Here is a 12411-nt window from a genome sequence, read left to right as displayed (position 1 = left end):
AAAGCTGCTTAATTAGCAAAAAAACAAAAAAAACAAAAACATAAAACTTCTTCAAATCTCTCTTACAAAGACTTGGGGTTTTTTTGACCAAAAAAAAAAAAAAAGACTTGGGCTTTAATTTTAATTACAGTGAATGATTTAACATGGAGGACTTTTGGATTGATGTTTTGGCACGCCAAAGAGAGGAAGGAAGGCAATCAGTAAAAACCGGCATTCCAAGGCAAGCAATCTTGGAGAATTCTATTGTGCAAGAGCCAGGACCATCCGATTCGCCAGCATTACCCGAGCCCGTCGAACCTTCGATGACAAGCAACGACCCTTTTTTTGCGAGCCTGCTCCATCTCCAGCCGCAGGGTGGCGAGGGCCTTTGTTGGAAGAGGGGACGAGGAGAATTACGGTGCCGGAGACCGCCATGGCAGTGGCCAAGACCACCCCATGACACCCCCTTAGAGAAGATTGTGATTATTTGCTGCAAGATGAATGCTATCTAGGAGAGGCTTGCTGGTTTCGTCTCTCTCTTGTTTAAAGTCTTTGGATGGCGTAGGAGGACGTGAAAAATTTATTATAGAGCGAGATTCTCCAATAGTCTGCACCACGCCTATCACAAATGCTCATTTGCGTGGGTTCTATTCATCAAGCGTTCATCCCGATAATTAGCTCATAGAAATGTTTGTCTGTGATTGGCATGGTGCATCGTTCCTGTAGACTGCATTTGCCCGACTGTCCTACGTGGCCAACACCGCCTCATGCTCAAAAACCTCAGAGTCCATTAGCTTGATCAAAATCTCCTCTTCCAGGCAATCAACCAAGGAGCAAAATTGGCAACATTTGGCGCCGGCAAATCAGAAGCTGGGGGGTGTGGCGGTCCCAAAAGAGAAAAACGACGAAGACAAATAAGACAAAAAGAAGAAAAAGGAAGAAGAAAGAAGAAGAGTTTTTGATCAGCAGCCACCTCTATTCTTTTGTCTCTCTCCGATTCTCTCTCTTATATCAGAGCGCAAGCTTTTCGACCCTTCCACACCCCTCCCATAAATCCTCACCTCCCATCATCCTTTTAACAAAAATCATAGCTGAAATAGTTTTCTTCCACCATTAAATCTATGAAAGATGGAGAATATTTTGATCATTTTCCAGTTTCCATTAACGGCGAAAGAAATAATTATGAGATCTAATTAAAAAAATAAAAAATTTAAGATCTAAATATTTCTCGCTCCAACTTGAAAGGATATTGTTGAAAAAAAAAAATTTAAACTTAGACTAACCCATTGCTCACCCACGAAAAATCTCCGGGAAAATGCTACAGCGTGGGATGGCCGTGTTCTCCCTCCACTCGTCGCCACTATTGCGTGCGCCCTTCATAGCTCGCTTCGCCAATCGTGCGCTTGCTGCTCTCGTCATCGCTTTACCCACCACATGGTATGCTCCCTCCGCCACCTGCTGTTGCAGCCCCCCGCCGCTCGCCGCCGCCGCCACGTTGATGATGAGATGATTTCCAAAGGACTAATGGGCCATGGGTACAACATCAAACCTGCAACATACCCATGCTCCCCGGTGCGGCTCCCGGCCCATTCTGATAAGCCCAAGCGGGCTCAACGTGTCCGACGTCGGCCTGGACTCATGCAACCATGCCACAAATGGGTTGGTGCATGCCTGTGAGACTCGGTGGGAGCACCTCGCCCTTCCGAAATCAAATCCGACTTTTCTTCCGGAGTTCGGACGCAGACCGCAAGGAGAGAGACCAAATCCATACCGACTTCCTCGATTTATATCAGACTCCCTGTGAGACGCACTTTAACAATGTTCTTGTTCAAAAAATATATATGATTTTTTTTGGTCGCTTTCTTGAATGCATTTGCGGTGCGTTTACGCACAACAAGAAACAAGAAACTCAATTCCATCCGCAGAACGAAAAAATAGATAAGAAATCCTTCCTCATAAATTGGAAGTACTCTTTTAACTTCCAGGTAACTTTCCACAGATAAACCCGAACATTAGTCGAGAGACAAGATAAGCTGTTTAGTTAATGGTAGTTATAGCTCTCATTATTTTTGCGAAAGTATAAATTCTCATATTCCCTCCATTTACTCCCTACTGTCTCTATCAAATGTGACAAAACCTAGCAGTCAAATTGTCTTTTTTTTTCCATAATAGAACTCATTGATATTAAAAAATAAATAGTAGATTCAGCTGATATTAAATAATGAAATCAGACAGCTAAATTTTCTTGGACGCAAAAGACCTAAAAACAAGTTGAGGAGCTGCAGAAAATATCATATAGCTTGAATTTATGTCAAAATAGCTTCTACGCACGTATCATACAATAGCAGTATGAAATATTCTCTCGGAACAGCTGATTTTGAGCTCATAAGTGTTCTAGCCAGACCGTTCACTGCAAGAGCTGAAACCAAAAGATGCAAGCTCCAAAGGTCAAAAAGTTTGCGAATCAGCAGTTAAATTCAGTTAGATAAAATCAAGTGGAAGAAAGTTTTAACTCTCTGAAACATAATCCACATTCAAATTATACAGCAAGGATTTTTTTTAAAATGAAAATAATACGGTCAGTTCAAAAGAAGCCCACAAGTATGGTCGGCTGCTGCTATAAGGGGCACCACCAATGAGCAAAGGTAGACCCTCCTGGTTCAGAATAGCCCCAAGTACCATCAAATCTAATGATCAACGTCATGTAGCTGTGGGAGGGGATGGTGACAAGCAACTTATGGCACATCTGCAGTTGTCTTGCATGGATGGCAAGCATTACCACACAGAACTAGTCGTGAATTAACAACATATGTCTTGGTGCATCCCATCATGAACAAAGGAAGAAGAGTAAAGAAGATATGTCTTCAGCTCACTCCCTAACCATTTCTCAAAGAAAATTTTATCCATATCATCATATGCCAAATCATTATTATAAATCTAGCTTACATCTATCTTCAGACGTCAAACACTAGTCTTAAAGGTTACAATAAATCTGTCAAAGAAAAAAAAACTATAATCAACAAGGAATGCGGGTCACTAGCAATCTTATACAGACTCCTGATAATCCATGATTGTAGATGAAGATAATCCATGAAAATTTTGATAACAATCTTATACAGACTCCCGATAAGGCTAGCCAGTCAACAGTTTTTCACGTCACTAGCAACAGATAGTGCATAACTAATTTCAAAAACTCCTAGGCAGGCAGTTGCAGACTTGCAGTTGTAAAGCATGCAGAATGACATTTCTTTGCAAACTTAATAACAAAGTTATCTCAGAGATATAAACTAGTGGTCCATGAGTGAAATGGCAAATATCTAACAGATTTTTAATATTAAAATAATATTCTCAATTCATACAAAGTGCTCTTAATTATTTCATGTCTGTAAGCAGCCGTATTTGGACACCACAAGCAGTAAAGGAATGATTTACCAAGCATCACTGCATTTTTATTAAATTCCCAAAACTGGAGAAAGGAATGCCAGCCCCTAAGGACTCCAAGGAATTATTTGAAGTTTGAGCACTCAATAAATTTAACATGCAGCAAGTGCAGACATACAAATCAACACAAGCATAGAAATGAAATATGAAGACTGTTCTTTTTGCTCCATTAAACTCCATGATATCTGACAAAGTTAGAACTGCAATAATATTATTTTAGAGAAAAATCCCTTCAATAAAAACTATAATGGAACTTAGACATGATTCAACTCTCTCTCTCTCTCTCTCTCTCTCTCTCTCTCTCTCTGTGCGTGCACACAAACACACGTGCATGTGTGTGTTTGTGTGCACGCTCGTGCACATGCATGCATACATATGCTGTGATGAGTATGAAAAACAGAAAGAAGGCCAACATTTGTGGATGGCCAACAAGCTGAACATAATTTCACTTTCCATCAGCATGATATGGAATCCCAATCAGACCAATAATTTCTAAAAACAAAAATGTCGGTCCAAATATCTTCAGAAAATTTGCATCTAGAATCAATATCTCAACCCTTTTTAGGAGGATTGGTGCATGTAAGAGTTTAATATAATTGAAATAAAACTAAAGCTTAGATCTTTTAAGTAAGACTGAAAATGGATCGCATACTGGTATCTCCATATTTGTATCCATATTTTTTAACGAATATGAAAATCGATACGGATATTAAATGAATACCAGTATCCATATTTGTTCTAAACATATATTGATACAAAAAAGATGTTAAGGATATCCATATTTGTCTTGAGTGGATACGGATACAAGTTGGATATTAGTTATATCCATATTTTTTCTGTCCAAATATGGATATAAGTCAAATATTGTTAGGACATAAATCGGATTTTTAGTGGAATTCAATGATGAAAAATGATATTAAGTATATAATCATAACGGATGATAACATAATTCACTATACAGATCATGTGACACAATATAATTATATATTTAAGACATGACTATTAAACCTATATGGAGATTGACCTGGACAAGAGCAAAACTTACTAGTTTGACTATATTTGTATTAAAATATTAAAAATTAAATTTATTTAAAGTAAAAATATAATATAAAAATATTAATAATCTTCTGTATCAAATATTATCATTAATCTTTAGTTATAGCATAAATAAAAAAAATAATCATGAATTATCTAGTTTTTAGAGCGCTTGTAAGAAAAATTATAAATAAATATAGTAGTCCACAAAAGTTACAAATATTTATAAATATTTTTAGTCAATAAAATTTTCATAATATCTATAATTAATTTTTTTATTTTTATCATAGAACAAATATTTTTATAGAAAATAATGTTTAATTATGAAATATAATAATATGCATTAAATAGTTACTTAATAATCTGAATATTTTTTAATAAGTAAAAAGAACTACCCACTTAAATTAGATGCAGGGTTGTAATCTAGTGGTTGGGTGCTTGTGTTTTAACTAAGATGTTTCAGGTTTGAATGCTAGGGTTTACAATTTATTTTAAAGAATTTTTTACCTTAAAAGAGGCACCTTGTTATACGAATATCCGAATCCGAATTCGGGCAAATTAAGTATCCGAATCTAGATCCATATCCAGCAGATTTATGTATTAAATATACGGATGCAATCGAACCAAAAAAATGGTATCCAAATCCGACTTGAATCAAATATGGAAACGGATATGGCGAGATTATACCGACCTGTTTTCAGCCCTATTTTTGAGAGACAAAATTTTCACATAAATTGGTGTAATTCAAATTGGTACATGCCATCAAGCAAATATTATACGGATAGATTTCTCCGAGAACCTGTCCTTGCATTTTCATCTTTCAAGTCTTCAGTCCCATCAAAGAGAACTAACATAAAATAATCAAGGAGAACAAGAAGTCAAGTTCCTTAATCACTTAATCCCAAAGGTTCCCATAAACAGTGAGGCACCAAGTTCCCACACTTCTACATATCACGGAATCACAAATTCCAGAACAAATGTATAAGGAGCTTGCCCTCCATCCAAGCTTACTCTCCCATCTAGAATAATACAGGTCAAGTGTGTTGGTTCACCCCATCTCTATCCTCATAGCATCTTCTTTGCAACAGAAAGCATTGAAGTCACTTTTGAAACTTCATTTCCAGTACCTCTGGTACTCCACAAAAAGAAATACATTAACAATCACCAAGGAGCTTATAGATATGACTTTCCTAAATCTATTGACAATGACGATTCTATTGAGGGCAAAGACCAGATGCTCATATTGTCCATACATTTAGAGCCAAAAAAAATAAAAGAACAATTAGAAGCATGAAAGGTATGCAAGAAATTTTAACAGAGAAATCTTTTTCCCAAGAATATTAAGTTTTGCCTTCCAGTCTTGCAACCATTGATTAAATCTTTTCACCTAATAAGCCCAATCACGAATATCAATATGGCCGTGATGAAGATATCAAAAGGCTATGCTGCCTGGATTCTACCTGGCTACATGGTGTTGGACATGCATTGGCACATATACTGGAATTTTTTACTTTAAAGTCTTAACAAACTTTTTCAAAACCAAAAATCCTGGGTTTATAGAGAAGAAATTTAGAATCATAAAACTCAAAACTTAATGGAATTCTGCTAACTTAGTTCCCAGCTCTAACAGATTACATTACTAAAGCTCACACAGGAAACTCCGGGAACTCCAGAGACACAGTCATGTAACATATATGTCTTCATCTTCCGGTCCATATACATGAGAGGTTTGAATACATGTTTTCTGTCTTTTTTTGAAAACTTTTGGTGTAACCTATGTATTTTCCAGACAGCATACATAATTTTGGCTTTTTGATGTTAATAGAAAATAAAGATCTGCTATAACTACATGCAAGGACACATGCAAAGAGTGATTGTATCTTATAATTTGGAAGGCAGGGAATTCACACTATGCACTACTGTCCAACATCAACACCCATAATTGTATTAACAAATAGCCCAAAAGGGAGTCTCAAATTGAACCCAAAACCTTCTAATACATTTGCAAGAAAAGCTAAAGAAAACCTCAGCGCACATTGACACGGCATATGGCATATCATCGCACATGTTTACATGCATGAAATCACACTATTGTGGTGCTCAAAAGCTATTTAATGTGCACAAGAACAGTGGAAAATCTGAAGCACACACCAACATTAAGGAATAGCTATGGCCTGAATATATATTTTTCATTAATAAAGCAAAGTTACATATTTGAATTGTTTCAAAAGCTGCGATATTTGTCTCCTCACTGTTTTGCTTCTGCAAAAGTTCTAATTGTGATGCACATTATAAATAAGGCATGACCTAAAGAACAATGATTCTAGAAAGAAATAGAACCTCATGTGTCTGGTCAAAGATATAGACACGCTTAGAACTTCTAGATGGTAAAAAATTATGAAAATATATAGTTACAAATATATGGGAGATAGTGCAAACTTGAAGAATGGAAATATTACCTCAAAGTCCAATGTCAGGCCTTGAAGATAACCCTCATGAATCTCATTTTTATTGGTTCCAAATAGCATTGCAAAAAGAGTTGGTAAAACAACTTTTACTTCATATCCAGAAGGAAAAATACTATCATATAATTGAAACAATCGTATCGCCTGATCAATCAGTAACCTTATCCTTGTTATCATCATCATAAACTCTATAGTCAGCCATGTCAATTACGATGGCTACCAGGCAAAATTATAAAGTCCTTTAATCAAGAGAAAGGCTTTTTTTCATGGTCTCGTAAACAAGATAAGTAATACTTGCAGATGGAACCACTTTGAGCAGATTTGGAAAAATTCCTTTATAGAATCCTAAAAAACCTTCATGCTGAAGGGTTCTCCAAAACACATCAGACATTCCTTTATATGCAGTGGTTGAATAGGTGCATTGGGCTTGCATTCTGCAAATTGACAATACAGTTAACCATTATGAAAATTCAGAGAGGATAACCATAAACAACCAGACTCAAAAGCTGCAATCAAAATGGCATGAGTTACCTTGTTCTAATAACCTGCAAGGGATAAACACATGTTGCTCCAAGAGCTCCTGAAATAGTACCACAACCCAGTTGCACAAGTGGGCCAGGTTCTACATGAAATGCAAAATTTTCAGAATACGAGATATCATTACATAGAGAAAAGGCATTATAAATGAGAAATGAGAAGTGATAAAAGCAGTATGAATAATATAATGACAAACTTACCGCTATCTTTAAGAATATGCGTTTTGGAGATATCTTTCAAGGTTTCATATGCTGCAAGATCTATGCCTGCATATGGGATAATTCCAAGAAGAGATGGAACAAGCCCTCTATAGAAAGCTCGAGGCCCTTCATGCAACCATATATCTTTTGACAGTGTACCAAGATTAGGAACTTTTCCACCTTCACATGCATAAGTCTGTAATCGTGTTTTCACAAGATCCATGGGATAAATTACAGTCTGTGCCACAGCACCCGCTAAACCGCCAGAAACAAGGCGCCCAGAAGCGCCGATCTGACTCTTATCTTCTCCGTTGGCTTTGACAATGAAATCTTTTAGCATCTCATATGTGTAAAATCTTATTGCACTTTCAGGTGCAACCTTCATCACATTTAGCCCATTCCCCCTAAAAAATCCCAAGAAATGGCCCTCTCTCCATATGTCCTTTATTGCTGGAATAACGTGTGCACGAGTTGTCTGCACTTGCAGAACCACTTTAAGACGATCAAGAGGAGCAGTAGCTGTACGAGAAGCTGCTCCAGCTACGCCACCTGCGATCAAGTACTTGCTTGCATTCACATGCTTACTTATACCTTGTGGAATAACAGCCTGTTCACCTATATCAACAAGGCATACTCTCTCCCAGTACTGATAAATGTTCTCAATGGTTGCTTCATGGGGATAAAGTAGAAGGAAATCTCTCCATTCTTCAAAAGTTATAATCCCATTGTTATCCTTATCCACGTGCTCTACGAAACGAGCAAGCTCCTCATCATCAATTTCAATTCCTGCAAAAGGAAAACTGACCTGGCTTATCAGATGAAATCCATGAACAAGAAGAAACATCAAAACAGGCATCCCATTTTTTCTCCCCATGAGCGTGCATGAAGTGAGACAAAAGATGATCATGTTGACAAAAAATGTAAAAGAGCACCTCTACTACATAAAATTTAAAATCCTAGTGGCTAAAAGTTTGAATGTGAAACTGGCTGCTCGCTTCCCTTCTACAAATACGCTCTTCTTTGACTACATGAACTCCTCCATTTCTCACTGATAAGAAAACTAAGAAAGAGAAACAAGTAGATAAACTGGACAGGGTATAATTATCAGATCTACTCCAAATAATCATGATCAAGGGGAACAAAGCCATCCATCTTATGCTCCTTCCTCCTGAATACACCACATGCAACATCCATGCCCGGCAATAATTAACATAGCAAAGGTTTCCAAGATAAGAAGTTTGATGTTATATGACTTCTAAGACACCAATTGGATCAAATCCCATCCTATTGGATGGAAGAACCGTTATTAAAGGAGAAGCCAACGGGAAGAAGGTTCACCTCAGTTGGAGGGAGAACATAAACAAGAACTGTAGATGCCCACAGTTGAGGCAGTGGAACTTAAATAGAAGACGTATCACATTCCAGAGATGTCTTGTCAAAGGAGCAAGATTGGATGTTGCAACTTGCACCAAAAATTACTAAAATGATTAAAAATAAGCAACATGCAAATGAAGAAATTTGGTGGTGCAATATTGATGTCCAAACGGCAATCAGGGGATTAAGTCTAATGTTCAAATGGTTTTCAAATTTGCATTCTAGTATTACATCTTCAAATTATTGCTGGACATCTCAACCTGCCACGATGTGCTTCCTCATATAGCTTTTATGAACTAAGGGATAAATAAAGGGGAAAGAATTTCAAGACTTGGAGAGGCAAGGAATGGTCCAAGAATGAAGAGGAAAGAAGATATATGGAGAGACAAGGATTCAAAAGGTGCTTCCCGTTGTACACAATTTTTCTTTAAAAAAAAAAAAAACTGCAATCTAGGAGCACAAGGAAGAGAGAGACGTCCTAAAATCTTCGCAGTTGAGTTGAATGGAGATCAGTTTCGTGAGTTATTGGTCATCCAGCACTTCCATTTGTTAAACCCCAAAAGAATAGACTTCTTACCTTACCTTGTGGTTTCAAAAGATCCCGGAGATATAACGTGAACTCCTCTTTCACGAAAGGGAAAAAGACGAAAAGAAAAGAAAAGAAAAGAAGAAGAAGAATAAGCTAGAATTTTATCCGGTAAAGCGAATCAACCGCAATGAAAATTTTCAATGTCCAGTTATCCCTGCCTCGCTCTCAAGATTCAGCATCTACATGCGTCCAAGAACATCCCCTTTTTTGTTTTCTTGTTTCCTGGAAAAGAGAGGGCACACACTAGTAGATGTCTTACCTGCCTTGACGAGCGCGTCCCAGAGCTCCTCGGGCAAAATGCATCCGCTGTGCTCGACATCGATGGCCTGGAAGATGCGGTAGAGCTCGAGCTCCTTGTCGTCCATGTAGCGGCGGAACTCCTGGTAGTCGACCCGACCGTCCCGGTTGGCGTCGCAGACCTTGAGGAGATCCCTGGCGTACTTGTACTCGGCGGGGATGCGGAGCGCCGACAAGCCGGCCTCGATCTGGGCGTAGTCGAGGGGGCCGAGGCCGGAAGCGTCGAAGAAGTTGAAGAGGCTCCGGATCCGGACCTCCCGCTCCTCCTTGGTCTCGCGCAGGGCGAGGAGAACGTGGTCCATGGAGACGGGCCCAGGCTTCCGCACCGGGTTGCACCCGCCGCCCGACCGCTGCTGCTGCTGCTGCTCGCCCTCAGCGGTCAATTTCGGGGGGAAGCCGACGTGCTGCTCCACCGCCGCCTGGCCCGCGCCCGACATCCTCCTCCTCAGGCCGATCCGAATCGGATGGCCGCCGCCACCATCCCCGAGTCACCAAATTTGGGTGGGGACGAGACCTCGAGATCGAGGCAAAACAAACGACGACGACGACGACCAATTTAGGGGTTTTGTTGTGTGCGCGCGCGCGAGGGGGGGGGGGGGGGGGGGGGGGGGGGGTGACGATGGGGATGATGAACCCGAAATATCTACTTCTTTTGGGTTACGATAACGAGGAGAATGCGGTGAGAAGGAGGAGAATCCTCCTTCTTCTTCGTCCTGGGACCGAATCAAGAAGCTTCAAGAAGAACAAGATGATGAAGAGGAGGAAGAGTTTTCGGAGGAATTGGGGAGAATGCCGGGAAGCGAGAGCGGGGAAGGATTGGATGCGGAGACCCGTCGGGGGCGGTGGGGATCGGGAGGAGGTCAGCGGAAGGTGAGACCCCGGTCGTCGTCGAACGAGCGCTCTCCTTTGCACATATCTTTCTCGCCCACTAAAAATATTTATAGATTTTCGGGGAGTGACGGAGTGTTGGACGGGCGAGGCGAGCAGGGACCGGAAAAAAAGGAGGAGGAAGAAGATGAAGATCAGGAGCCGGCGACGAGGGATTCACAGCGAAAATAAAAAGAATAAATCGCAATATATATATATATATATATATATATATATATATATATATATTAGGTTGGGCAACACATATCCTCCGAGATATCTGATGCAGCGTAAATTTTGCGCACTTAGCACCAAAAAAAAAAGAAAGAAAGAAAGAAAGAAAAAAGAAAAGTCCCCACCCCGTTCTGATTTCTGAAGGGGAAAAAAAAATAAAGTAAATAAAAGCTCTCCGTATACGATTGAAGGTTGGAATTGATTTCCGTCTCTTTCTCGCGAGCTTTGGAATGTTCCTGGTACATTCTTCTTCAAAGGTAATTTAAAGTGGTTGGAGGCAACCAGCTAGCATGAGCTGACAACCATCTCAACATTATAATGCTGTAATTTATTTAATGACCGCACTTTGGGTGATAGTCTCTGGTCAGTCACTTATCGTCTCTGGTCATTCATCTGTCGCCGCTCCCTCTTTCTCCTTTTTGGCTCTTACCATTTAGATCGCGGTTTAGAATCTTTAGATAGATAAACTTGTCTTTCCCCCTTAATTTTTATCTAATTTATCTAATGGCCGCAATTGTCCCATTAAAAAATAATATATATAACTACAATCTTGCCTTTTCCCCCTGCTGCCAAGGTGAAATACCATCATGTTTGCAACTTTGAAAGGTTCAAATGTTCAAATGGTAGACCGGGAACACGGGCAAATCACTTTATGACCAAACACTTGGAAGTCTCCCGCCACCATGGACCGCCTCTGCGCATTCAAACTATGGTGCTGGCGGTACGAAGACCTGAAGCAAAGGGGATGTTGGGAACTTTGTTTTCCGATCCAGTGTAAACGTGTTCTTTAGGTTGAGACTAATTCCTCCAAAAAAAGAAAAAAAGAAAAAAAAAAAAAAAGAAGAAGAAAGGGTTGAACAGGACTAATTTCTGAAAAAAAAAAAAGGAAAAACGAAAAAGAAGAAGAAAGAGAGTTTTAGGTGGAGACTAGGCTGATTAGCTAAACTGACACGAGAAATAGCTAGTGCTTGCAGGGCTCGTTTGGTTCGTGAAAAGTATTTTTTCTCATGGAAATATGATTTCTGCAAAACAAATTCCTAAGAAGAGGATGCCTAGAAAAGTACTTTTGGCATGTTTGGTTGACCATGTGAAAGTGACAAATTTACAAAGTGCTTATATTTGGTTCGCCATCCATTTTTCTGGAAAAGTTATGTATAATTCCTATTATGCTCTTAATAAAAATTAGGTATTTAATACCTCTTTAATGCTTCTTTAATGCTGAAAAGCCTTTTTGGGAAAAAGTAAAAATGGAGTGATTCCCGCTTAATGGGAAAGTAACTTTCTCATATTTCTCATGGGAAAAACTTTTCCATGAAATGTGGAAATCATATTCTCATGAAAATACAACTTTTCCGTCTCTCTCCTTTAAAAACTCCAACCAAACAAGAGGCAC

At 39.2% G+C, this 12411-nt stretch overlaps 1 protein-coding gene across 4 annotated transcripts; it reads right to left on the bottom strand.

Moving 5' to 3' along the window:
• Window positions 1-2435: 2435 nt before the first annotated feature.
• Window positions 2436-10989, bottom strand: LOC103718528 (calcium-dependent mitochondrial ATP-magnesium/phosphate carrier protein 3-like). 4 transcript variants are annotated; one of them, XR_003387785.2, is made up of 5 exons: window positions 9880-10989; window positions 7658-8443; window positions 7452-7542; window positions 6915-7354; window positions 2436-2971 (listed from the first exon to the last, which is right to left on the bottom strand). XR_003387785.2 is itself a non-coding variant. In XM_008807396.4 (4 exons), the coding sequence occupies exons 1-4, from the start codon at window positions 10352-10354 to the stop codon at window positions 7162-7164; spliced, it is 1545 nt and encodes a 514-aa protein (XP_008805618.1). In that variant the 5' UTR covers window positions 10355-10989; the 3' UTR covers window positions 5317-7161. The 4 variants fall into 4 exon arrangements, 1 of the variants encoding a protein (XP_008805618.1); XR_003387786.2 differs by having other exon boundaries at window positions 2436-2855; XR_003387784.2 differs by lacking the exon at window positions 2436-2971 and adding an exon at window positions 5253-5584.
• Between the last annotated feature and the right edge of the window lie 1422 nt (window positions 10990-12411).

Source organism: Phoenix dactylifera, chromosome 9 (genome assembly GCF_009389715.1).
Source record: "Phoenix dactylifera cultivar Barhee BC4 chromosome 9, palm_55x_up_171113_PBpolish2nd_filt_p, whole genome shotgun sequence".
NCBI classification, from domain to species: Eukaryota; Viridiplantae; Streptophyta; class Magnoliopsida; order Arecales; family Arecaceae; genus Phoenix; species Phoenix dactylifera.
The sequence above is the reverse complement of the archived record's forward strand: the minus strand, read 5'-3'. Positions and strand labels throughout refer to the sequence as shown.